This window comes from Chenopodium album, chromosome 7, assembly GCF_948465745.1.
Source record: "Chenopodium album chromosome 7, dcCheAlbu1.1, whole genome shotgun sequence".
Classification (NCBI taxonomy): domain Eukaryota; kingdom Viridiplantae; phylum Streptophyta; class Magnoliopsida; order Caryophyllales; family Amaranthaceae; genus Chenopodium; species Chenopodium album.
The window spans coordinates 71984957-72011479 of record NC_137840.1 but is presented as its reverse complement, the minus strand read 5'-3'; the positions used below and the strand labels follow the sequence as shown (position 1 = coordinate 72011479).

Genomic DNA, 26523 nt, shown 5'->3' with positions numbered 1-26523 from the left:
AGGTCATCGAAAGGATCTCGGAGACCCACCAAAGCACGAAAGCCAGGATCTTTCAGAAAATGGATTCCTATTCGAAGAAACATAAACGTATTCGGTCTGTCGCAAATTTCTTACAAGATCAATTCGGATTGGCTCTTTGATCTATGGACAGCGCCGTCGTGGTAAAGAGGAGTAGTTATGAACCTTGTAGACCATCCCCACCCAAGATGTATCTCATTGAATTTCAAGACTTTTCGACACCGGGCCGTGAAACCTCCACAATTTCTCAAAAAGCCTTCAATTTTGAAAATTTTTGACTTTTTTTTGCCCGGAAATAAAAATTGGCGAAATGTTTACCATGGTTCCTAATATCCTCCGGGAGTCCAATTGGGTGTGTGGAACCATTTAATTTTCTTTTTAACGGTTAATTTACCAGTTACAACTTGTACCGATTTACTGGTTTACAACGGCCAATTTAATTAACCTGCACTGAACCTGACTTGAACCGAAATTGGTCCAAATATGTTTTAACCTGTCAAAACCCGAATTTAACCCGACTTTTTACTAACCTAACCTAAATTGAACCGACTTGTTCTTAACCCGACCCGAATTTAACTCAACTTGTTACAAACCTGACCTGAAATCAACTCGACTTGTTATTGACCTGAGCCAAATTCAACCCGACTTGTTATTGACCCGACCCAAATGTTATCATACCTATCACTTACCCAACCCAAAAATTCAACCCGATCTGTTACTAACCCGACTCAAAATTAACACGACTTGTGTATTGACCCGACCTAAATTCAACCCAAATTGTTCCTAACTCGATTTCAAATCACCTTAAATGCAATTTAGATCACCTTATTATTGTTGATCAAAACATTTTGTCTTGGGAGACCAAGTCAGTCCAAACCAGCAAAAGAAAGGAGCATCATCATCAAATTTAAGAGTTAAATATAGTATATATTTGTTGTATGGTCAAAGGAGATAATTATCTTCCTGAATTATAGACTATAGTTCCCTAGTATATTGCCATATATATCAAAGTCAAAGGAAATAATTAACTTGATAAAAATGATAATTATCTATTTATAATTAGTTGAACCCGAAGATGAGCTGACTTGGAAATGACCAGACCTGATTGTAACTTGCAAATTATTGACTTGAACATAACCCGACTTGAATCCGAGAATGACCCGACTTGGAAATGACTCAACCTGATTATAACCCGCAAATTATTGACTTGAACCGAACCCGACTTGATCCCGAGAATGACCAATGACCCGACCTGATTATAATCTGCAAATTATTGACTTGAACTGAACCCGACTCAAACCCAAGAATGACCCGACCTTATTCTAACCCGCAAATTATTGACTTGAACCGAACCCGACTCGAACTCGAGAATTACCCTAACCCGTTTTAACCTGTGAAATCCGAATTAAACCCGGCCTATTGTTCACCCGAACCGAATGTAACCAGACCTAAACCCGACCCAAACCTCATAAGAAGTATTACCCGACGTGACCCTACTCAAGCATGATCCAACCCAAACCCGGCCCACATAGGTTATGAAATTAATCTGAATTGACCCGACCTGAGTTGACCCGACCCACTCTTACCCGACCCGTTTACCCGAATTCACAGCTCTATGTACAAGGATGACGGTGTTTTCAATTTAATTTTGTTTTGTAAACTTTCTTAAATCACACTTTTATAAGTTCTCATCCAACTACAAACCTACCATTACAATAAGAAAAAACATTGTGTCTATAATTAACAATAAGAACCTTAGTTATATAAGATGTATACATTTTTTGTTTACCAGTGCAATACAACTTGATCTTTATCTTCTACAATGTCACGACATACAGTGCTAAAACTTTGCCACAATGAGATTGTCTGTTTATGATACAATTTTAGCTAGATAGGTCACTTCTAGTGTTTGATATTGTTTTATCTTGGTGTAGGGAAAATACGTAATACAGCTTTGTTGTTTGCTTGATCATAGGAGGAACTACAGAGGAAGTATACCTGTATGTGTTTACTTAGACAACAAAATTTCAAAATTCTCGAGCATACAAAATTATTCAAAGGCCGAATCATAACAAGATTGCAAAAAAGACCAGCACGATGATAAGTGATTCTTTTGCCTGTTGCCTGAGCACGTATTGTCCATTGATAACCTTAGCGTAGCTCTTAAGGTCGTCAAGGATACTATTTGCATAACAGCCCACGACACAACCTTAAAGCATTGTTTTAATCTCGATACCAAACTATTTTAGTGGTCTTCCAAAAAAATTGTTGCAAAGCACGGGCACTACACTATTTAGGGTCACATTAAGTCCATATCTACTTCAGAAGGTAAAATAATAAAGATTGCACACTCCATACAAATGGTTCATATTTGAAGGTGACAATTTCAAAATCCACTACTACCAAAACTCAGTACAAGTACTTTAACCGAAAAGACTAAAGTTGAATTTCTGAAGTGCCGTAAATGTAACCAAATATAAAATAGAAAAAACGCTAGGGAAGAGACCTCTGCAACACAAATACTTCTTGAATCTAATTCAACCTCTGGGCAGCTTCCTTGGCAAGGACTCTCTCCCTTGCCTTCATCTTGGCCTGAGATTTGGAACCCATGATACCGCCTCCCCACTTCTTCCTGTGCTCCTCGTACTTGTCATTGAAATTGGCCTGTCAAGGGCAAGAGAATACACATTGTGAGGCTCTTTTCATCAAATTAAAGAAATGATATACAAGAATTAAGATGCAATCAAGCTCAATCCATTCAACACATTCAGCAGTTGCTGATGATGTGGATGATTCAGTATGGCTTAATGGCGTGATCAAATTAGATCGAGAACAAGAACAAAATTATCACCTTGACAGCCTCAACAATCCTGCTGAACTCCATCTTGTCCTCATTCTTCACAGAAGTCAGACAAAGAGCAGCTGCGGTCTTCTTGTGGACAACCTGCACAAGATGCAAGTTCAGGAGAAGGATTAGTGCCAAGTTAATCAAATTCAAAAAAAGCAAAGTAAGCTAGCGTAACAGATAAATTACCGTTCCGAGACGAGCCTTTCCCTTGACAATGCAGTATGGAACCTCCATCTTACGGCACAAGGCAGGAAGCCATACAACAAGCTCAATAGGGTCGACATCATGGGCAATGACAACAAGCTGAGCCTTACCCTGCAGCATCATTTTGAAGTTTGAAATACAAGTCAGTGAAAAACTACATCACTTTTCTTCATTGATCAGTGAAACAACTACAGAAACAATTACAACGATATCATTTATCTAGACAGATTACCTGCTCAATAAGGTATGTGATGTGGTTAAGACCATACTTCACAACAACAGGCTTCTTGCTCTCGGGCTTCTTTCCCTCAGCTTCTGCCTGTGCAGCTTTCAAAAGTCTTTCCTTCTTAGCGGCTCTGTCCTCAGGTCTGTACTTGAGGAGCAACTTGAAAAGGTTTGATGCTGCAAGAGGGAAACTTATCAGTCAAGCACCAGTTTTACTATGAAAACCCTTCAAACTTAATACATATAATCATCAAATAATCCATCAGATTTTATGTTGTAGCACTATAACAATGCTTGGTAAAGAACTATAGCTTGCATGATAATTATAAAAAAAAAGAAGATTACCAAGGTTCTTGTCAAGAGCCTTGGTGAATTGGTTGATAGCTGGGGGAACCTTCAAACGTTGCTTCAAGATCCTTCGCTTCCTCTGAAGTTGAACAACCTTAGGCCATTTGATAAACCTGGTGAGATCCTTCTTTGGTGGAAGAGCACCACCGATTCCGAATTGCTTGGGTCGCTTCTCAAACAAAGGGTTTGTAGTCTTCTCCTGTATTACATATTCATATTAGATAACTAGACTATCACAAAGATTGCACACTCATCTCAATAGCTCTATGGTCTTAATCTATGTCCAACAATATTTCCTCCAGATAAATGAGCATTAAGCCAACATAGCTATACTACATTTCACGAAACCAACAACGTCGTATCGAGGATTCAAAATCCAAAACAAAACTACAAATTTATGTCAATACTTGTATCAGCAAGGTAAAAAAGGGATCAAATTCAGACCTCTATGCAAATAAATAATAAACAAAATAAATTGATAGCGATATATGAACATAAAACAAGTATCATCCGAGTAAGATCAAACTTACAGGCTTCTTCTTTCCAAGAGTCTTTACGGCACCTTTTTTTGGGGCCTGTAAGGCGAATAAACAGTAGAATTTAATAGGCAATCATAAACTCAAACAATAGCTATAACAAAAATTCACAAAAATAAGCAAATTCAATTCACAAACACGACAGCATTACAAACACGAGCAAAAATGCAAAGAAATTTGACCTAGACTAAAAATTAATAATTATACCATACCATACCACAAACATTCAAAATATCCGAATTAATCATGATATCAATATCAACACAAAGCAAAATCGGATATTCAAAACGTAAGTTCTCTCTCTCTCTTCATTCACAACAATCAACGCAGCAAAAACACCTTACAAATTCGTTCTGATAACAATTGAAATCAAAAACCTCAAAGGCCAACAAATTAAGCTAACAATCGGCATTAAAATGCAAAAATCAACTTATCATCAGATGAAAAATACGAAAAGCACAAAAATTAATGCTGATTTTGATCGATTAAAATACAGAAAACTCACACTAGACTAGAAATTACTAACAATCACTTCACATTTCGAGCAACAAATAATCAAGCAAATTAAACCAGAAACAAGTCGATAAAATCAGATTCATACTCAATAAATTGAAGAAAAACTAGGAATTTTATCGATGATTGAAAAGAGAGAGAGTGAGAGGAGTACCATTGCGATGAATGTCGACGGCGGAAGAGAGGGGAAATGAAATCCTGAAGAAGCAACAGCCGAAATGACGAGAAAATAAGAATAGGGTTGAGTTAGGGTTTTATACTTCTGCTTCTTTATTTACCAATCTTGGACTTCTAGGGTTTACACGAGTTCCTTCTTTGGGCTTTATTCCTTGTTTTGTCATGGCCTTAATTAACGGCCCACTGTTTTTTATACTGTCTAGGCCAATCACTTACATAATCTGAATCCGACTAAATAGATCTGAATCCGAATACGATGTAAATCGGATTTGAACCTTCCACAAAATATGAATTCGGGTCCGAATCCATCCAATATGATGTGAAAAAATGAAATTTATTAAAAAAAAAAATATACGAGCATTTATTAGAATATCTCATAAATGGGATCCTTCGTTCGAATAAACGAATCGGGTTTATATGCTCAATATATGAGTCGGATTGGATTCAGACCTCTAATCAAGCGAATTCATATTTAGTTTAAGCCTCATCTTACTTGAATCTGATTCGTTGTCATTCTTGTCAATCACACAAAAATGGAAATTTTGTAGTACATCAATGGAAATTCTTGTCAACCCACCTAGCCTGTAAATATTGTAGGTTTTGGCACAAGAATTTATGCTAATATCTAACATGACACAATTTTTTTATCACCTCTGCTTTCTTTCGCTATAAACAACCAATATGAACAAAGGTGTTACAACTTACACCTACACAAACAACCAAATTGAACAATGTTTGATAAGCCAATGGAAGAGTTTTGAAATATTAAAGGAACTTCGATATTTTCGAAAATGTCATATTGAACAAACTCGTTCTCTAAAACTTCAATGACATGTTGGTATGCCTGTAATAATTCCAACCAATATTTTATCACAATGGGAAAGGCCTTCTGCATCCACTCAAGATTCGGAAAAAAATATATATATATATTGAAAGTGATCTAAAAGCGTGTATATACCCTTATATTTTAAAGAAACTTAACTTTATCAATCTTTATAAAAAAAAATAAAAAAAAAAGAGAGAGATTAAGGTTATACCCATGGACCTTGCGACGTCACCTAGGTGGTTGAAACTATTTACTAATTACTATATCTCTTGACAATTAAGTGTATAATAAACTCACCTCTTTTCATTAAGTTTAGGCCATCGTAGGACTAACTAATGGGTATACATGGTTCCAAGCAAGTGAAAAACATGTGTATGACCACATGTTAAATCTCGAAATTATCGCAAATGGTATGAAAATCTAGATCATTGCCTAACATTGGGCGTTGCATTTGCTTCGTTATGTAGTAGTGGGATATTATTTTTAGATTCGACAAGGTTAGATATCAAGGTGCTTCACATGCTTAATTTCCAACGGACCTTGTAGCTCGTAAATATGGCTATTAGGCAGTCAAAACCATCTAATTAAAGTCTTAGTGACTTTGCTTCTCTTAAAATCTATTGTATAAATTTAATTGGTTAAATGCCACTTAGCTGCTAAATGTACAAAATTTTTGAAGTTTTTAGTTATGTTCTTAAATCACACTTTAAAAGTTCTCATTTAATTATTAACTTACGACATATATATATATATATATATATATATATATATATATATATATATATATATATATATATATATATATATATATATATATATTGTATGTCTATAATTCCTTCAATAAAAAAAATATTGCATGTCTATAATCTACAAATAACACAACCTCTAAATAAGTTAATCCGCGTACAACCTCGAGTTATAAAGTGTGATACTACTATACTAGCATACTAACTACTTGGGTGGATAATAAGAGACAAAATAGAGTTGTAATTGACAGGGGAAAAAACCCTGTTTTCGCATCCTCTGCATGTCAAGCTGATCTAATGGCAATACAAATAGTGAATTTAGAAGGAGAGGATGTTGTTATTCTCACGGATTACTTGGAGCTAACCCAGGCCTTCAGAGCACAAAGCAAGGAGGGAGATTAAGCAAATCGTGAAGGAGACTAAGCAACATTCTCAAGTTTTCAAGAGTTTTGAAATTAGGGAAGTGAGTAGAAATAGAGTATATAAAGCCCAAAAACTTGTTGTTGCTGCAAGAAGAGGCGCGGCATGTAATTTTTTTTCCCCTGTTTTATTGCTTGTCAAAAAAAAAAAAACCTAGTTATCTTCTATATTGTCAATTGCTAGACCGAGCAATGTAATGAATATGTGTGATATTGCTTATTAAACATTTTTTTTTGAATTTTATTTCAGTATTTCACCAATTAGTTGTGTGGTTGATCATTTTTTTTTACAAGTTGTATGGTTGATCATTTGAACATCTGTGAAACTGGACTATCTTTTTGTCTAAATAGACAATTTTGTTTGAACTTTGACTAGTCTCAAACCTTACTCGTAAAACACAATTAATAAGGTTTTACATTTCATCAAACAAAACCAAAATACAATAAAGATTAAATTTAGCAATTTTATTAGGAAAATTTAACATAAATAGACAAACCTTTAGGCGGTTCTCCCATATTGGACTAACCTTTAAATCTGCCCATATTAGACACAAGTTTGTATTTTTTCTCCCATATTAAACCAAGATGACTTGTGACTTGAACAACCGGTCATTTTTTTATTTTATTTTATTTTATTATCTTTTTAAATTAAAAAATTAACAAAATAAAAAAAAAACAAAAATATAACTCAAACCACCGCAACACTCCTTCCCAACCCACTGCCAGCCACTCCCCCCCTCCATACCCCTGCCGGCGTCTGGCTCCCATTCCACCCCAAGCGCCGATGACCCTACCCCCCTCCCTTTCCTCCTCTTTCCCCCACCCAAAATCGCTGAAACCACCCTAAATCGCTGAAGTTTGATGCGGGCTGATAGGTGATGCGGGTTGATATGTTGGCCGGATTTGTGGCGGTGAGGGTGAAGTGCAGCGTTTGGTGGCTGATTTTGATGAAGTAATAATTGAAGGTAAGAGGTAGGACAGTTGGGCGGTGGTGTTAGGTGGTTGGTGCGGACTGCGGGCTGCTTTGTTTAGGTGCGGACTGCGGGGGATCGGAGTTGCGTGGGTTTTTAGTGTGTTGAGGTGCTGCTTACGGTGGGTTGGTATGGTGGTTTCGATGTTTTGGGTGGGTTGGTTTGGTGGTTTGGTTGGTAGGTATGGGAATTTCGGTGGTTTTGGTTGTTGGTATGGTGGTTTATGTGGTGGCTGTTGCTGGTGGTGTACATAGGTGGTGCTGTAGAGGGTGGAAGTGGTGGTTGTGAAGGTTAAGGTGTAGGTGGCAATAATTCTGGTGGCGTTGAAGGTCGCCGACGCCGAAGGAATTGGTTGGCCGCCACTGGTAGGGGAAGGGGCTGGCTGTGGTGGGAAAGGGTGGTTTTGGGTTTTTTTTTTTTTGTTAAAATTATCAAAATTATAAAATTTAAAAAAAAAAATTTAAACTGACCAATGATTTAATGACAAGTGGAATTTTACCTGGTATAACAGGTAAGGTAACCTGTTTGGTCTATTTTGGGAGAAAAATGTTAAACTTGTGTCTAATATGGGCAGATTTAAAGGTTAGTCTAATATGGGAGAACCGCCTAAAGGTTTGTCTGTTTATGTTAAATTTTCCATTTTATTACTGTATCATCTTATTCATCTTTGTAGTAAATAGATAACCTAAATTAGCTCTATAGCTATGTATTAATCCAGTATACTACCTTTGAATTTTTTTTTTTAGTTATAACTTGTGGGGTAATTTTCTTTTAACAAACTTTGGGTATTATTTGAGAGATATAAAATATTTTAAAGTTGCAATTAAAAAAATTAAAATTATATACTATTTTTATTTTTTTTTAAAGAAAACTCTAATTAGACGCGGCAAAATTGCATGAAAAATCAAAAGTTAGTTCAATTTCTTCAAGATAATCAATTTTCCCAAATTCAGTCAACTACCTTTTCTCCCAGAATAATTACACCCAAATCTCACAACCACCCCAAAAAAATTAAAATTAAATTTCATCATTAAAAAAAAATTAAAAATAAAATCAAGACTACCCCTTTACGCACAATGATGATGCTAGTCAACTGCTCCGGTTGCCGGACCCCACTACAGCTACCGCCCGGCGCCCGATCCATCCAATGCGTCGTTTGCCGAACCATTACCCAAATCGCTGATCCACGCGCCGTCGGCCCACCTCCATCCCATCACGCTGGGCCACCTGCTCCTTCACCACACTCTCACGCGCCTCCTCCTCCCTCACCGTACTCTCACGCGCCTCCGGGTCCTCCTCCATCGCCGCACGGCCGTAAAAAGGCTGTTATTTGTGGGATTTCTTATAAATTCTCCAGGCATGAGCTTAAAGGGTGTATTAATGATGCTAAGTGTATGCGTTATTTGCTCATTAATAAGTTTCAGTTTCCCTCTGAATCCATCATCATGCTTACTGGTAATTTCTTAATCTCACCTTTTGATTGTTATTTAAGATTTTAATGTTTAATTGTTTATTTGGGATTTGATTTGGTGATTTGTTTGATCAATTTAATTTCAAGGTGGTAAATTGATTGCAAATTATGCATTAAGAAGAAATTTTACTGCATTATGACCTAGGGTACCAATTTTTTGGACAGATGGTTCAAAATTTGGTTGCATGTGTTTAATTATACTAGTAGTTTCTTTTGATATGATGCTTAAATGATGGAAAGATTATATCTTGCTTGTTGTTGGGATTGTTTCTCGGATTTCGTGAATGATCAAGCTATGTGAGGGTTGGAATGATTATCATGGAGTGTAATTTGTGTGTGGAAAAGGAAAGATGAACCCTAACAAGGTAATCGCAGCAAAACCAACCTAGTGATCGTATTTAGCGGTATTGTATTAGAGCTAAACAATTTTGCTATGTCAAATATAGAATGACTGATCTTGGAAATGGTTTTCCTCATTATTGTAGTAAGAATTTTGGGTTTGTTTGTTGACGCTAGTATTAGTCGTGTTAAGACGATATTTATTTTGTGTGATTATGTCCATTGATCATTGATTCCCCAATATATTTGCCGTTATGCTTTGTATGGTCTCCTGAAAATGATTTATGAGATTGAAAGTGGCCAAATAGAATAACTAAAGGTTGATTGAGACCTGGTGCCATTTGTGAGTCATGATGTCTATTAGGGAGTTTTGACGAATCTCGGTGTTTCTTTGAATCCAGTAATACTTAGCTCCATGTTTTTATTGACGTTCCATATCCTACTTTTTGAAAGGTTCCCTCCTTTTTTCTTACATCCTTTCTGTCTGTCAAGTAGTAACCAATATTTGTGTCTGCATATGATATGAAAGTACTATATTAAAGGCCTACCAACGAGGCTTTCCCAAACTTATATGTGACTGATTGTTCATCATTAATATTTCAGTGACTGCTTATAGATTAATGGCCTCTTATATTTGCATTTTGTTTTTGGAGTAGCTGTCCTGTTGCCTTCTCATAGTTTGCCGCCTTTTGACGTGTTACTTTTTTTTTTTTTTTTTTTTTTTTTTTTTGTTTTCTTTTCTAGTGTATCTTTGGTACATGACATGGACTCCATGTTTTGTGTGTTAGAGGTCTTCTCTAGATTAACTCAGCCCGGAAAACCTTTCTAGTCTTGTATGCCCTTTGTTTCAATTGGATATGAAGATGTGGACTATAGTTTCTTAAGCCTTGAATAATCATTATAGAGTAGGCGTAATAACATTTCAAATAAAGAAAATTCTCCCTGTCAAATTTGGCTTCACATATTTAGAAATTTGCTTCACTTAAAAAACCAGATATTGAAGGGATAAAACCCTAGTTATCCTGCTGAACATACAATTAATAATGGGAGTGTAACCTTATTTTTAAAGTTTTAAAGTTGAATATCTTCATCTAGTGAAGTGAGATGGGTGTGAGCTGTGTGACTGTGTGAATGAGACCTCTCATGTACCATCTGAGATATGTTTCTGCACTTTTGCAACCATTACCAATTTACCCTAACTGACTAACTGTGACAGTAGTCAGAATTTTATTCCATGGTTACAGTATCCAATATTTTTTTTCTTGTGGTTGTAAGGCTTTCAGTTATAGTGCGTGTGAGAGTCAATTTCTATGCTCTTAATTGCAAAATTTCATGTACATTAGCATTGTGGAAGTTAACTAAAATTAATAAAACATAATTATTTTAGATGGTGGTTTGTATGAAGATAAGCTTCATTGATACATTCTAAATTATTAATGCATTATATTGTTACTTCGATCATTGTTGTGAATATTAATATTATGTTGTCAACAACGGAATGCAGAAGAAGAAACTGATCCGTACAAAACTCCTACCAAACAAAATATGAGAATGGCATTGTTTTGGCTTGTAAACGGCTGTCAGCCTGGGGACTCTCTGGTTTTCCACTATTCTGGCCACGGTTCACGACAGAGGAATTATAATGGGGATGAAGTGGATGGATATGATGAAACTCTATGCCCCTTAGACTTTGAAACACAGGGGATGATTGTTGATGATGAAATAAATGCAGCTATCGTCAGACCTCTTCCTCGTGGGGTGAAGCTTCATGCAATCATCGATGCCTGTCATAGTGGCACTGTACTGGATTTACCATTTCTTTGTAGAATGAGCAGGTTAGTTTGTCGGAAGTGTTAATTCTTGGTCATGCTACTTACATGTTCTTCAGTTTTCTGGTTTTCTTCCCCCTCTTTGATACCCCTTTATCTTTGTATTTTAGTTTGCCAAAAAGTTTAAAATCATGAAATAGCCTTTTATTAGCTATTGTGTTGTATGGCACTAATTATACTTTTTTCTTAAATTTCTGGTTTAAAGTTAACCCAAATAAACTAATCATCATTTAAAACCGCCACCCTCTCCATCATCCAATGCCACCCCTTCTCTTTCCTCCCCAAAGCAGCCATCTCCCCAAGCGTCTAAGCCCCCTTTTCTGTCAACCAATCACAAAACAAATCAGTAAAGCCATTTTTGCTCCTATTGCTTCTACTAGAAGCGGATAAAAGGTTCCATTTCTTAAGGAATTGTGCAATTATGCAATGCAAGTCTTGTTTTTATTCCAGGGAGCTCTCTGATGGAAAAACAAGAAAATTCTTGACTAGAAGCAACTAGAGAGATTGAGGGGCCTTTGCTCACCCCATTGAATTATGCATCGGTGAATCATTAGGTTTTATTCTTACAGTGTTGTTTTGTCAGTGATAGCACTTTCAATTTATATAAGGCCGAAAATCAGAAGACATTATATTAGCTTGAATTCCTGAGTATCACTGATCTTTTAAATCTAATAGTTCATTGATATTAAATATCAAGAGATGAGCAGGAGGGGGTGGCAAGAGTGAAGAAGCCAAAGGGAGGTGGTCGGAGGTGCTGCAGCGGTTGTGAGTGTATTGGAGGTAGTTTTTGCCTTTTTGGTAGTTCTAAGTGGCTAGAAGGGCGGTGGCTATGCCAGGCAGGGACATTAGTGGGAGGAGGGGAGGGGCAAAACAATTGAAAGTAGTCATGGTTAACTATTTACTCTGTAACATGTTTATTGTTCTTGTGCATTGTTCTCTACACACCCTCATCCGTATACTGCAAATGTCTAATATAACATCTTTAAGAATATGATGTAGGAGTGGGCAGTATGTTTGGGAGGATCATCGTCCTCGATCAGGGGTATGGAAAGGATCCAACGGTGGAGAGGTTATATCTATTAGTGGTTGCGATGATGACCAAACCTCAGCCGATACAGCTGTAAGTTCCTGCCTCTTGCGTTTTGTATTGTTCTTTGCAGTCATATATAGCTGTATTGATTGGTTGACAAACAGGGAATTGATTTTGTAAAGAACTTTGTTTGGTCAGGCTTTATCACAGGTCACTTCGACTGGAGCTATGACTTACTGTTTCATCAAAGCCATTGAGAATGGACAAGCTAGCACATATGGGAGCATGTTAAATTCTATGAGGGCAACCATACGCAATGTTGGTAATAGCTCTGGAGGAGGCGCTGGAGGAGCTCTCGGAGGTGGTGTTGTTACATCTCTTCTGACCATGCTAGTCTCTGGAGGAAGTGTCTCTGGGGGGCTGACACAGGTGAGGTTTTTTATTTTTTATTTTTATAAAGTTTATTAGTTTTTTTACCCTGTCTATTTTCACCTATACAAGTAGTATGCATTCATTAGCCAATAATGAACATGAAACTTGGTAGTGTTCTTGCTCAGATTTCTTGTGGTATACTAAATGCACTAATGAGTAATCGGAGTAGCTGATGTCAGTAAGTAGCTGTAAAACTTGATATTCCTTGATTGTTTTTATTGCTTTTTGTTGAAACTTAATGCCCTATCTTGTAATTTTTATTGATGATGCATGCTCAATCATACAATTTTTTTTAGCTTTTCTAGGATTTATGTCATGACCTTATTTGTTGTTTCTTCCAATGGATGATAAACCATGTTTTCCTGGAGTTCTGTCACCAAATAGGCGCCATTTCTTCAGTGGCATGCTGTCCTAAGATATTTGCTTCCTTAAAATACCATTGTTTAAATGTTCTAGGAGGGTAGATGTTTCATGAATAAATTAGCAAGAAACAAGTAAGCTGTCAATGCAAGTGGCAGAGGCTTAAATCAACCGTAGTCCTTCTTTGAGAAAATTTCGACAATACCTGATCTATGGAATTTTCAAGTAGTCAAACAAGCTAGTGTGAATAACTATTCTATGGAAAAAGAATCTTTTATCGATTGGTCATCATAGCTAGCAAATAGTATAAGGGGCCTGAAATAGTAATGGATGGTCAGCAATTCAGCATTTTACTCCTCAACTTTCAGTGATGTATATATATGTCCTTAAAACAGCGGATTTATACCTTCTTTTTACGGGGTACTGAATATCCAAGACCAATTATAAATTATTTGGACCAGAATCATCTGCGAAATGCATGACAGAATACTTCATATTGTTTTATATACAGAGTAAACGTGTGAGAGGTGTCAATCTAATACGATTAGCCTCACTCACCTCATCCACAATTTAATTAATAAGCTGAGATTTTAATTTTTAGATGAACCGAACAAAAATGGGAACTCAAATTATAGATATACACTGCATTTCATACACAATATCAGACATTTCAAGTTGGACAGACTGAGAAATTTATTTATTTTTTTTATAATTTGATTGAATGCTTTTGGAATTCATTTTTGGTATGAAATGTCTGGAATTCTTCATTCATCCTAGATCTTATTCTTAAGACATTAACTTTACTTCTTTCCATATGCTGAACAGGAGCCACAACTTACAGCTTGCGAGCCATTTGATGTGTATATGAAACCCTTTTCAATATGATTTTCAAATCTAGATCAATTATCCATCAGAATGTCTGGTGGAATTGCATCTCGCCTGCTCTATCTCGTTCTCAAAGATGCAGGGTTTGATGAGCTAGTTTGTGTCCAGCACTTCCTGATTTTGCTGTAAATGATTAATTATTGATGCAGAATTGGATATGTTTTTGGTGTAGAGTAATAATTAATAAACTACAGGCGGATTAGTATTTGCTTTTCTATATTATTCCTTTTAACTTCTCCCTATTGGAGTAAAGCAGTGTAAATACTCTATTAAAAATGGACCTGTAAATTCGGGAAATTGTAGACTTGATTGGATTGAAATACATACGAAGTACATATTACTCCGTAACAAACGAACAATCTATATATATACCAGGGTGTACCTAAAACTGACGTGTGGAGTGCATGTGTCGACACATGCCACATGCCTGCCATGCAACGCGGGTGTATATACAATTCCATGGAGACATGATTATGATTAAGCAATTGGGTTATGCATGATTTCTAATGCTAAAAGTACAGTCTGCACTTTTGACTCTCCTTGTAGCTTATAAGCTGATGTTGATGGAGCTGTAGCTTGTAGAGGGGTACATAAAGCATAACAATCTTCGACATTAAGGAAAGGAAGTTTTTGTAATGTGAAATTATCAAAAGAAATGAAGGTGACAAACGTAACAAGAAAGGAACTTGATTATCTTAATGAAATCTTATGAAAACTTCTTGATTATAACTTATTAAAATGTAATGAAAAATTCTCAGTCTTTCAATATTAAAGGATAAGTATATTCAACAAGTAAGTGAGATTGAAGGGGTTCAATTAGAATCTAATCTAATACTAGTATTTCATAACGTAAACTAGTTGTTCAACTTGATTGTTTATACTTAATAGATACGACCTTTTTTCCTTTAGCAAAGAAATGGTGAATGAGTTTATGGTATAGATCATGTAATAAATGAATCAATCATACGACTAAACTATCAATCTTTATTTTTCCAATCGCGAAGTAGTGATCAACATAATTTAGAATGATTAAACCGATTGTTTACTATACACCCGAAATTCTCTCGGCACCAAAAAAGAAAGAAAAAGAATGCAAGGCCAAAAGGCCAAGTCCTCAAAATGTTGCTTCTCCTTATAGATCTCCTTAAGATTTGGCTGTTGACCCTCTCGTTGTTTTTTTCTTCTCTCTCCAACAAAAACACCCTTCACAACATCACTCCCCAACAAACTAACAAACCCAACCATCTCTCTCTATTCTTCCCGCCATTCTCTCTGTTCTTGCTGACAATACTTTCTATCTCTCCTCACTTTCTTCACTCTCTAAGGTAATTTTCCTCTCTTACTTTGAAATTACAACAAAATTGTATCAAAATTCACTCCCAATGATAATTATAATCAATTAGAATGTCAAAGTTTTGATTTTTATGGTGTAAATGAAGAAAAGTTCAAATCTTTATAAAGGGTTTTTAATCTTTGAATGTTTTTTGATTGATTGAATTTTTGTTGCTGTGAAATTAATTGGGAAATAATAGGAGGGTCGGAAAATCAGAAAATATATATGTCCCAAAATCAAATAAGGGTTGAAAAGAAGGAGAAGCAGTACAGAAAAACAGGGGGTAGTGGAAGATTAAACAACACCTTGTCTGATCAAAATCATCGCAATTATTCGGCCACCGGCTCCGGCAGAGGCGCCTCCTCCGCCCCTCCTATATCTTCTAACAATCGCAGGTTTAATCCTTTCTTATTAACTTCTTGGTCCGTCACGAAAATAATTACACTTTTATTTTACTACCTCCGTTACATGTTATGTGCAACGATTATACATTTTTTCTCTCTGCTTTATGTCAAATCGTTACACATAACCTATAACGGAGGTATTATTTATTTTTATTAAGGTCTTCAAAGGAATCCTTTGATCATTCATATTCTTAATTACATTTTTTTTTTATTAAACACGACCACGATGATTATATTTTGATAATTTGATGTATGTATGAGTGACAATATTATGTCAATGTATTTAAATTTATGCCTCAAAAGTCAAAATGTGAAGTGTAACGATTTTTGTGAAATGTAAATGTTGAAATGTTGTTTATTTTTCTTGTTGATGATTAGGGTTTGTTTTCTGAATAATATTGCTTATTTGATTAATAGGGTTGATTATTTGAGTTCTTTTTATTTTTTATTTTTCTTTTGCTTACTTTCTAATAGTTGATTTAGTCCAACTAATTACTTGATTAATTGAGAATTAACAGTCATGTTGATGGTGTATTTTGAATTAGTAAAATACTTTGTAACGTTGAGGCCGTTTGAAGAGATAATCTCATGATCTCAACCAATGAAAAGGTTTATAAACACAGTTTTTATTTGATACTTTTTGTCTATTTTGTTGTTTTTTCTTCTATGGATTGTTGTTTGTTGTACCTTATGATAATTAGAACCTTGCCTGCCAGAAACTAGCTGTAGGATCCACACTAGGAGGCGGTTGTTGCCTTGTCAGTTTCGGATTAGTTGATTACTTGGATGATTTCATTTTGATTGATTTCTTATTTTGTTTGGGTTGCCTTTTTTAATGGTTTAGTTTTAAGAAATCAAACAATGGACAAGGTGGGCAATCAAGGGGAACTTTTGTATCTGTGAGTACAACATCGTCAAGCTCTAATTCCACTGCTGTTGGTGTTCATCACGTCGAAAATGGCAATCATGTGTACTCTACATTACATGGTAGTCTTTTCTTTATTTTTGTTTCCTTTTCTTTGTTTTTCATTTGTTGTCAACTAATATTTTGTGGTCAATTATATGTTACAAAGATGTGATAGTTACCAGAACAATACTTGTTTGTTTTAGGAGTATCCTCTCCACCAGCTGCAGATTCTGTTCCCAAGCCATCAGATACATCGAGTCAGAAGAGCAGTCGACCCATTCCAAAAGCTCCGTCTTCTCAATCGTCCTCCATGACTTCAGATTCCACCTTGCCTTCAACTCCTTCGAAAGGTATTTCCTTATACTTCCATTTGTGCAAAATGACAATGATGCAATGGTTTCATTTTGTCAAGAGGGTAGACAACCTAAACTTTTTTGCATAAAGGTTTCAATTTTTTATCCTCTCTTTTTTCAGGAGGAGGAGGTAAGGAATTTTCTCTTCAGTTTGGATCCATAAGTCCTGGCGTTATGAATGGCATGCAGGTATATCATTGTTTTAACAGTACCACCAATACTATGTTTAAAAATTCACATTGAATATACATTTTCTTTTACTCCTTTCATTCGGAACTGTAACAAAATCTGTATAGATTATGCTGCTTTCAGAGCTTAAAGAGTTAAAGCCAATACATCCAATGTCAGTCTCTCTCTGTGTTTCCTGTAGGTGCCAGCACGGACCACCTCGGCTCCACCAAATATGGATGAGCAAGAGCGTAATCAGGTTTTTTTTATTCTTATCTTTCCTCACAATTGATCTAGCATCTAGCTCTTGATTTTTTTTTTCTTGGTTGGCATAGTATACTACTAACCTGAAAAAAGTAATTTTTTGTATTAAGGTCTAATTCAGAAAGCCAAATTGGGACAAAAGTTGCATAATGAATAATGCATAAACATAGCTGAACTTATATGTCTAGTTTGGGTCACACTTGACTTTACACTTGACTTAATCAAAATTTTCAGACTGTTTTTTTGTATATATTTATAGAATAACATATCAGGCAATGCCTTACCAATTTTCTAGTAATGAAGGGGCTGCATGAAACTATCTTTTGTTGATTCTTAATTGTAACGATAAGGTTGCTACATTGACTTCCTTTCTTTGGTATGATGCCTTTCAAGAGGCTTTAGTATAAGGCTATGTTGTCGGAGAAAGAGATTAGATAGTTTTCCAAGGTGTAATGTTTGGTGGCTTGGATTTATATATTGTGATGTTGATGCTGGTCTAAAGACAAAAGTGTCACGGCTTTGAAAGATCTATAATTTTGTGATTTAATTTATTTATCTGTACTCATGGCTTTGTGTATTACCATTTAGGTTCGGCATGCTGCTGCTGCAAGAACTGCACCTGCTATTCCAGTATCATATGCTCCTAAGCAGCAGGTGCCTGAAAAGCATGTTTCATCTGAGGAAAAACCAATTGCTCAAGAAACTAATATTGCTTCAAAAGTCACAAGAGTTGAAGTGACACCTGTGCCTTCTCCAATTCAACCAATGCAGAAGCCTGCTGTTCGTCCTATGGCAGGGATTTCTATGCCTTTGCCTTATCAGCAACACCAACCTCCAGCTGGCATGCAGTTTGGCATCCCCAATCCACAAATTCAGTCTCGAGGCACATTAAATAATTCACATCCAATGCCAATGCAGATGCCATTTCATATAGGAAATCCGCCTCAGCAGCAAGTTTTTATGCCTGGTCTTCAACACAATCTTATGCATAATCAAGGAATCATTAGTCAAGGCCAGAGCATTGGGTTCAATCCTCAATTGGGACCCCAACCTCCTCATCAGCCGGGAAGTTTAGGAATGCCTTTGTCACCTCCTTTCCATCCGCATCAGCCTGGAAATGTTGGAAGCACTCGTAAAGTAGTGAGGATTACTCACCCAGAAACACATGAGGAACTTAGACTAGATAATAGGGATGGTGGGTCACCTAGATCAAGATCACATCATGTGAGGCTTTCACCATCTCAACCTTTGCCTTCTTATACAGCAATGCGCCCTGGTGGATACTATCCTAATTCCTACAGTCCAGGTCCTCCCGTTTTTCCAGCACCAAATTGTCTTCCTCTTCCAAATACACAAGCTATTTCTCATGGTCCTAGATTCAACTATCCCATTCCTTCTGTACAGTCAACTTCACCAGTAGTAAATGTTAAAGCATCTGTTAACTCTGGAGCAGAGAAGGGTACAAGTTCTAGTGACATTGAAAACGTTGAGTCACAAAAACTAGTTTGGCTTCCTGTGGAACCTGATGCTGTTAAAAAGGATATGGAAGCAAATGCAAATGAATCTTCTTTGCAGATAAAATCTGATTCAGTGTGGTTGAAAAAATCTGTTGCATATTCTCCAACAAATGGACATGTCATTAAGAAGGAAACTGTAATCAAGTTGGACTCTATAAGAGATGTACAAAAACATCCAGAGAAGAAGGAAAACGTCCATTCATCACCGCAGGTCTGTTTTCTTTCTTTTTTTTTTTGTTTTTTGGAAGTAACTTAGGGTAGGATGGGTTTGGACAATGATTGTGCATTGTATCTGGAGGCTGACTTAAGTGTACGACAGGACCACGTCGATTCATTGAAGATTGCTGCTCCAGATGTTAAGTCTAATATTTCAGTTATGCATGTAAATGATGTTTCTGTGTTGAAGGAATCACTCTTGACTACTGATTCAGGATCAACTGGTGATTCTTCTGTTGATCTTGGAATTGAAGACCATGCAGGTAATGCCAATTCTAAAGTTTAAAGTAAGTGCGTTCAATCAAGGCATTGAATATGTTTATTACACAAATCATAGCATCTCTTTTTGTGTCATTTTCCACAAGAAAAATTGATAGTCCTTAGAATTTAATAATGAAGGTTAGGTTCCAGTTTGAGGTTAAAATACGGTTAACGTGATGATTAGAATTTGTTCATCATATTAATGATTTTTAAGTTTCTCATAATATTTTTCATGGTACGAACAAAAAGAAAGCCATTATTTATCACAAGCTGATGATCTCTGTTGGTTTAAGTATTAAATTTAAGACAAAGTAATTGTGACAAATGGCTCATCTTGTTGGTTTAATTATAAATTTTCAAGTTGTATATACTCAAATACAAGATAATACTACTAATCAACTGACTACAAACATGACCTCTCCTATGAAAGCAGGTAAGGATCAACACTATAAACAAAATGGCTATGTTTTGCAAGTTATTGAGCAACAAGGGGAAAAGGAAGTTAAAGGGCAGCAACCAGGTAGTGCTTTGAAGTTCGCAGAATTTGTTAAAAAGACTGAACATTGTGATGAAACTAAGAAATATGATCGAGAGGCAGCTGGTTCTGAAAATTCTCATAAGAAGTTTGAGTCTGAAATTTCTGAGACTGAAAGTGCTAAGACATCCTTGGAAATGTTTTCTCCTAAGAGTGTGTCTGTATCTCCTGCAGCTGCAAATTTTTCAGAAGCAAAGTTAAGGCCGGAAGTAGAAATCACAGAGAAAGCAAGGCTGGTTTCTTCTTCAGGTAAGTCAAAGAATAATAAGGGGAAGAAGAAGTGGAAAGAAATGCTTCAGAAGGCAGATTCTCTTGGGACGAATTTTGATCTGTACATGGCCTATAAAGGTGCTGAGGCGAAGAAAGAAACTATTGCTTCTATAGAAGATGTTTCCAGTACTTTAAAGATTCCTTCTATAAGTGAAAATAGTGCAAGAAAGAAAAAGGGTGAGAAAGGTACACTGGAGTTTGAAGATTGGGAATATGTTGCTGATGCGTCTGCACCGAAATTAAATGCCTCAGTTAAAGGAGAACGTAGAGGCTCACGTTATGATGAAGAAAAAACTTTTGTGAAAAAGTATTCCAGGGATTTTCTCCTCACATTATCACAACAGTGTACTGATCTTCCGCAACATTGTCAAATCACGCCTGAGATTGCTGATATATTATCATGTTTCAGTGCCAAGACTTCTCATAGTGATCGTGATCATGCAACTCATAGGGCTTCTGGATCTACCCGAAATAATCGTCATGTTAATGGTATGATGGATTCTGGTAGGTGGAATAAACTAGTTCCTCAATTTTCAGGTCAGGATCTAGGATTAGGTTTTGCTTATGGTGGCTATATGATGGGATATCAGTCTAGCCCTGATTATGGCGTTCTCAGAAATCCAAGTGGACATGGACCCATTCAGCATGCCGGTGGGATCCTTTCCGGGCCAATGCACTCGGTGAGTTTTCAGGGAGTACAACGATATAACCTTGATGCAGAACGTTGGCAACGAGCTACAAGTTTCGACAGAGGTATGATGTTGGCTTCTCAGTATCCTTCACAGGTGATGCACCGAGCCGACAATAAGTATGAAGTGGGTAAAGTTAGTGATGAAGAACAGGCAAAACAAAGGAGATTGAAGGCTATCTTAAATAAGCTTACCCCTCAAAATTTTGAGAAACTATTTGAGCAAGTGAAAGAAGTTAAAATCGACAATGTAGTGACTCTGACTGGAGTCATATCTCAGATTTTTGACAAGGCATTAACTGAACCAACGTTCTGTGAAATGTATGCCAATTTCTGCTCTCATTTGGCTTCAGAATTACCAGACCTCAGTGTAGATGATGAGAAGATCACCTTTAAGAGGCTCCTACTAAACAAGTGCCAAGAAGAATTTGAGAGGGGAGAACGAGAGGAAGAAGAAGCTAATAAGGATGATGGTGAGGGTGAGATCAAACAAACTGAGGAGGAGAGAGAAAGGAAAAGGTTAAAAGCTAGAAGGCGTATGTTGGGTAATATTAGATTGATTGGAGAGTTGTACAAGAAGAGGATGTTGACTGAGAGAATAATGCATGAGTGCATTAAGAAGTTGTTGGGTCAATATCAAAATGTTGATGAAGAAAATATTGAAGCATTGTGCAAGTTGATGAGCACAATTGGTGAAATGATTGATCATTCCAGAGCTAAGGATCATATGGATGCCTATTTTGACATTATGTGGCAGTTATCTAACAACACGAACCTATCTTCAAGAGTGAGGTTCATGTTGAAGGATGCCATTGATCTTAGAAAGAATAAATGGCAACAAAGAAGGAAAGTTGAAGGCCCTAAAAAGATCGAGGAAGTGCACAGGGATGCTGCTCAAGAAAGGCTTGGACAAGCTGGTCGGCCAAGTCGTGGGCCCAGCGTGAACCCTTCAATGAGGAGGGGCCATCCTGTAGAATATAATCACAGGGGCTCCCTGTTACCTTCTCCAGTTGGCCAGGCATATGGCTTTAGAGGTTATAGTACTCAAGTACGTGGATATGATGGGCACGATGTACGAAAGGATGAAAGGAGTACTTTTGAGAGTAGGACTCTTTCAGTGCCTTTGCTCCAACGCTCTTCTGGTGATGAGCCTATTACACTTGGACCTCAAGGTGGTCTTGCCAGGGGTATGTCATGTAGAGGACAGCCATCTGCCTCCACCGCCCCTTCAATTGATACTACATTTCATGGGGATTCTAAAAGAGTAGTGAGTGGTTTGAATGGTTATAGTAATGCATCAGATCGTGGAGCTTATAGCTCAATGGAAGATCACTTTTCAAGACAGGCCTCAGAAAGTTTTGGAGGTACAGTTTCTTATGACCATTCTGGTGGTCTAGAGCGCAATTCAACTTACACAAATAGAGACGTTAAAAACCTTGATAGAAGTATGGACAAGCCTATACTAACTTCATCACTTGTGACACAAGCTGTTGCAGCTCCAGCTGAAAATATTGCCTCAGAAAAGGTGTGGCCTGAAGAACGCTTAAAAGACATGTCTATGGCTACCATAAAGGAGTATTATAGGTAAGAACTGCCTTATGTTACTCTTTTAACTTACACATACCAAATTTTTTACCTATTGCTCAATGTTGTTATAATGGTTCTTGCACTAAAAGGTCTTCTTGATTTGGTTCACGAAAATAACTTTATCCCTATATAGCTTTCAAGTTTTTCATGTCTCAAATGAAAAGGGGTGAAAATGGGTTATGGTGCTATTTTACATCTTGTGACCTTTATAGTTATGTGCTGCATCCTTTTGCTTAATATTTCCTTCTGCTGTTGTACCGCCTTTTTTTTTTTATTATTATTATTTTTTTTATAAAAAATTGGTCTGTAGTGAACAATCTTTTATCTCCTGTGTACTGAACTACAGAGAAATCCAAAGAAATTACTGAATGGCAGTATTTTCTGTCAAGCGGCACACTGCATAAATTTCAAATCTGTGGTTATCCAAAACCAACTAATGGCTAGAAAATTCCTCAAGGATGATCTGGGTGCGTTAAAGGAATAGTTTATAAATCCCTGTGACTTTTCCACTTAAGTGCAACTTTCAATCGTTTAAATGTTCTTGTGCAGGGTGCTTTGATTGTCAATTGTTATTTTAAAATTAGAATTAACAAATATTTAGGAAGAATAGTGTTCAATCCAGTTTGGGTTTGGGTCAATATTGTTTGAGTTGTATTTGGATTGTATTCATTTCAGTTTTCCAGGTCACTTTAGGTCATGCTCGGGTGGTTGTGTTTATTTCGGGTTTCTGTTTAACTTTGGGTGGTCAATTTTGGGGTAAAAATTAACTTGGTTTGGCAATCTTGTGCTGGTCAGTCTTCCTATGTCTTTTTTTTTTTTCCCTTCTTTTTGAGAGAAGATTTCTTAAGTTTAGTTATATGTCATTTTACACCATCTTTTTTTTATCAAGAAAAAGAATATTGCGATTATATTAGCAAATAAGAGTAGCATTTACTTCAAAGTTCAAACAATGAGTTGAATGTTAATCAAACAAGGAGTAGAATAAGAACCAAAGGAATGGATATTGGTCATATGGAATGGTTTCTTGCACTAATTCTATCAGCTTACCAATAGCTTTCTTTCAAATATCGTGCACAGTTTTGATGACTGTGGTGGCTGGTAGTGTCCTATTTTGGTCACTGGTAGATTGTACTTCTTGGCGATGGTATCTTGGTTTATAGCTACATTACTTATGATGTATATCTAATTCTTTACTTGACCTGGAAACATATCCTTTTAATGACTCACTTCATCTCACCAAGTTAGGAGAATTTGACGAGAATGCAGGGACATTAGAATTGGAGTGGTTGCTAGCTAATGTGTTTATAACTTTTGCTGAACCAGCTTACATTATTTTAACTTGGTTTTTATTATTGTGATTATAATCTAGGATAATAAGGAATTTGTTTGTCATATACATAGTACGACTTGGTGGACTTGCATTATGCATTCACTGGATTGAATCACCTTTTATGTTTTATGTGCGTGAGACAATTATCATCTAGTAATATTGATTGCTTGAAGATAACTTTTGATTATTTCCCTTCTCAATGATGATAAACAACGGTCTTTGATTGTCTGGTTAATTGATGTTTACTTATTTCCAGTGCAAATGATGAGAAGGAAGTTGCATTATGCATCAAAGACTTGAATGCTCCAAAATTCTACCCTACTGTTATATCTCTTTGGGTTACGGATGCTTTTGAGAGGAAAGCCTTGGAGAGGGATATGTTGGCAAAACTTCTGATCAACCACACAAAGCCTCGAGATAGCATGTTTAGTCCACAGCAGCTCATTGAAGGGTAAGAGTTACTTGTGGAATCATATATTTCCTAGTGATTTGCTGAATTTATTTTTTTGGGAGGGGGGAGGGAAATGGGGTTGGGATGGGAGTGAATTGCTCTGGCTGGCACATCCCACATGCCAGTCGTGCCCACCTACACGTTTTCTTTAGCATTTTCTTTAATTTTTATGTTATTAATTGATCGAACCAGCCTGTGAGCAGTCCCTCGTGCCTTGTTCTGTGCCATTCTACTCTTCAATAAGCACAGAAAACTGAGGGGTGTCATGAGGTCTGGCTCGGTCCACATGACAGGTCTAGTGTGAAACTATCTGCTAGCTTCTTTTTGGTTATTTGTGTTTCTTTTTAATCCCAATGTTGATCTGTTTGCCAGTTTTGATTCTGTATTGACAAACTTGGAGGATACTATCACTGATGCACCAAAAGCACCAGAGTTTCTTGGCCAGATTTTCGGTAAAGTCATCCTAGAGAATGTCCTGTCCTTAAATGAGGTCGGTAAATTGATACACCAAGGCGGGGAAGAACCAGGCCGTCTTCTAGAAATTGGCTTGGCAGGAGATGTCCTCGGGAGCATCCTAGAGATGATAAAGTCTGAAAAAGGAGAATCAACATTAAATGAGATTCGAACCAGCTCCGGTCTTAAGCTCGAGGACTTCCGACCCCCTGATCCCCTGAAATCTAAGAAACTAAATATGTTTATTATGTAACTATATAAGGGATGATAATTGATGATGAAACTAATGATTCATTCAGTGTGACTTTGTAAGCTTAAATCTCTCTGACATTAATAGCTAGCAAATGAAATGAAATGATTATTTTCTGCAGCTAACTAATTATGGCAGGTTGTCAGACAGATTTATTTATAGAAATTATAGTTACTTGCAATATCATTAATCTCTTTAATTAGTGAGTTGTAACTCTGAGAATCTGAGCTAAATTAGCTATGTTTCTTGTATTTTTTCTGCAAAGATTTGGCAGTAGACATTAATTAGTCTTATAATTTGTTTATACTACATAGTATTTCTCAGTTTCCAGATCTGACCTGAACTACATAGTACCTAATGTATCGAATGGTCATTCACTCAATATTTTTTTTTGTGGCATGAGAAGACTTCCATATTTTTTAATAAACTAGTTGTTGGCCCGCGCGCTACGCGCGCGGTCCCCCAATGTGATTTCGTCTCCGTGATTAGTGTGTAATTAGTCATAGTTTATGTGTTAATGTAATTTAATTTTGCTAATGATCACTTTAGTTATAGTACATAATGATGCAGGTATAGAAGCTAGCTAGAGTGGGCACGCAGCATCGGATGGCACGTAGAAGGCATATGAGCATGTTGTTAAGGGGAATGATTGTCGAGATATTTAGCATTTTGTTATAACAAAAAGTTTGTAAGAAATGAGCTATTAATATAGTTTCAGTATTGTAATGGCTTTATCATAAACTAATCAAATCATTACAGCTTTCCCCTAATATTTTCTTGAATACAGTTTTTTTTTTTTTTTTTTTTTTTTTTTTTTTTTTTTTTTTTTGTGAACATCCTCGAGTATTCCTTTCTTTCAGCAATCATCAGGCTTTTACCTAAATTGCACATTACTAATGCTTGAACTAAAACTGGAGTGGCTTATAATATAATGTCAAATTATTCATTATTAGAATAAAAGTGTGATCCTGAAACCTGTAACTATATGAATAGAAATTGACATCTGGAATTGGATTAAGTAAATTAAATTAATAATTTAGAAGAATTAGGTATAAAACTAATTCTTCAAACTTTAAATTGTAGACAAATTGCAAAGTAATTCAATATAACAAAGCCCTACTAAATATTTTTGATAGGGACAATAATGTAGTAAAATATTATTTTATCATTATGTAAAATGCATTAATTATATTATACAAATTTCTATTGAACATCGCACAATATGCTAAATTTCGTAAATCACAAATTCTTCATATTACATATAAAATATCTTTTATTTTCTCCCAACATGCAAATTCCTCAAAATTAAAGGCAATTTGATGATCTCTATGCTTGGTGATTAATTTGTAATTATGCAAC

At 36.2% G+C, this 26523-nt stretch overlaps 3 protein-coding genes across 4 annotated transcripts; 2 read left to right on the top strand and 1 right to left on the bottom strand.

Moving 5' to 3' along the window:
* Nucleotides 1-2335: 2335 nt before the first annotated feature.
* LOC145639437 (large ribosomal subunit protein eL8y) lies at nucleotides 2336-4965 on the bottom strand. The gene is made up of 7 exons (XM_081690677.1): nucleotides 4847-4965; nucleotides 4174-4218; nucleotides 3641-3842; nucleotides 3303-3472; nucleotides 3053-3181; nucleotides 2870-2962; nucleotides 2336-2682 (listed from the first exon to the last, which is right to left on the bottom strand). The coding sequence occupies exons 1-7, from the start codon at nucleotides 4847-4849 to the stop codon at nucleotides 2551-2553; spliced, it is 774 nt and encodes a 257-aa protein (XP_081546803.1). The 5' UTR covers nucleotides 4850-4965; the 3' UTR covers nucleotides 2336-2550.
* A 3774-nt stretch (nucleotides 4966-8739) lies between these two features.
* Nucleotides 8740-14394, top strand: LOC145638395 (metacaspase-1-like). The gene is made up of 5 exons (XM_081689364.1): nucleotides 8740-9286; nucleotides 11146-11476; nucleotides 12470-12590; nucleotides 12699-12929; nucleotides 14118-14394. Exons 1-5 carry the CDS (start codon nucleotides 8908-8910, stop codon nucleotides 14175-14177), a joined length of 1122 nt encoding a protein of 373 aa, XP_081545490.1. The 5' UTR covers nucleotides 8740-8907; the 3' UTR covers nucleotides 14178-14394.
* A 976-nt stretch (nucleotides 14395-15370) lies between these two features.
* Nucleotides 15371-25467, top strand: LOC145638394 (eukaryotic translation initiation factor 4G-like). 2 transcript variants are annotated; one of them, XM_081689363.1, is made up of 12 exons: nucleotides 15371-15502; nucleotides 15710-15905; nucleotides 16759-16901; nucleotides 17025-17171; nucleotides 17296-17363; nucleotides 17545-17601; nucleotides 18195-19334; nucleotides 19443-19602; nucleotides 20034-22457; nucleotides 22590-22677; nucleotides 24267-24461; nucleotides 24834-25467. In XM_081689363.1, the coding sequence occupies exons 2-12, from the start codon at nucleotides 15736-15738 to the stop codon at nucleotides 25165-25167; spliced, it is 4926 nt and encodes a 1641-aa protein (XP_081545489.1). In that variant the 5' UTR covers nucleotides 15371-15502; nucleotides 15710-15735; the 3' UTR covers nucleotides 25168-25467. The 2 variants fall into 2 exon arrangements, with proteins under 2 accessions (XP_081545489.1, XP_081545488.1); XM_081689362.1 differs by having other exon boundaries at nucleotides 20034-22677.
* The last annotated feature ends 1056 nt before the right edge of the window (nucleotides 25468-26523 follow it).

What these genes read in the sequence shown, in the direction of transcription:
- LOC145639437 (XM_081690677.1), bottom strand. An exon ending in GGCTCTTGACAAGAACCTTG is followed by an intron (nt 3,473 to 3,640) that starts GTAATCTTCTTT and finishes TCCCTCTTGCAG; the next exon opens with CATCAAACCTTTTCAAGTTG. An exon ending in GAAAGGCTCGTCTCGGAACG is followed by an intron (nt 2,963 to 3,052) that starts GTAATTTATCTG and finishes CATCTTGTGCAG; the next exon opens with GTTGTCCACAAGAAGACCGC.
- LOC145638395 (XM_081689364.1), top strand. Translation starts at nt 8,908, where the DNA reads ATGATGATGCTAGTCAACTGCTCCGGTTGCCGGACCCCACTACAGCTA. An exon ending in ATCCATCATCATGCTTACTG is followed by an intron (nt 9,287 to 11,145) that starts GTAATTTCTTAA and finishes AACGGAATGCAG; the next exon opens with AAGAAGAAACTGATCCGTAC. An exon ending in TCTCTGGGGGGCTGACACAG is followed by an intron (nt 12,930 to 14,117) that starts GTGAGGTTTTTT and finishes TATGCTGAACAG; the next exon opens with GAGCCACAACTTACAGCTTG.
- LOC145638394 (XM_081689362.1), top strand. Translation starts at nt 15,736, where the DNA reads ATGTCCCAAAATCAAATAAGGGTTGAAAAGAAGGAGAAGCAGTACAGA. An exon ending in TGGAATTGAAGACCATGCAG is followed by an intron (nt 19,603 to 20,033) that starts GTAATGCCAATT and finishes CTATGAAAGCAG; the next exon opens with GTAAGGATCAACACTATAAA. An exon ending in ACCATAAAGGAGTATTATAG is followed by an intron (nt 22,678 to 24,266) that starts GTAAGAACTGCC and finishes ACTTATTTCCAG; the next exon opens with TGCAAATGATGAGAAGGAAG.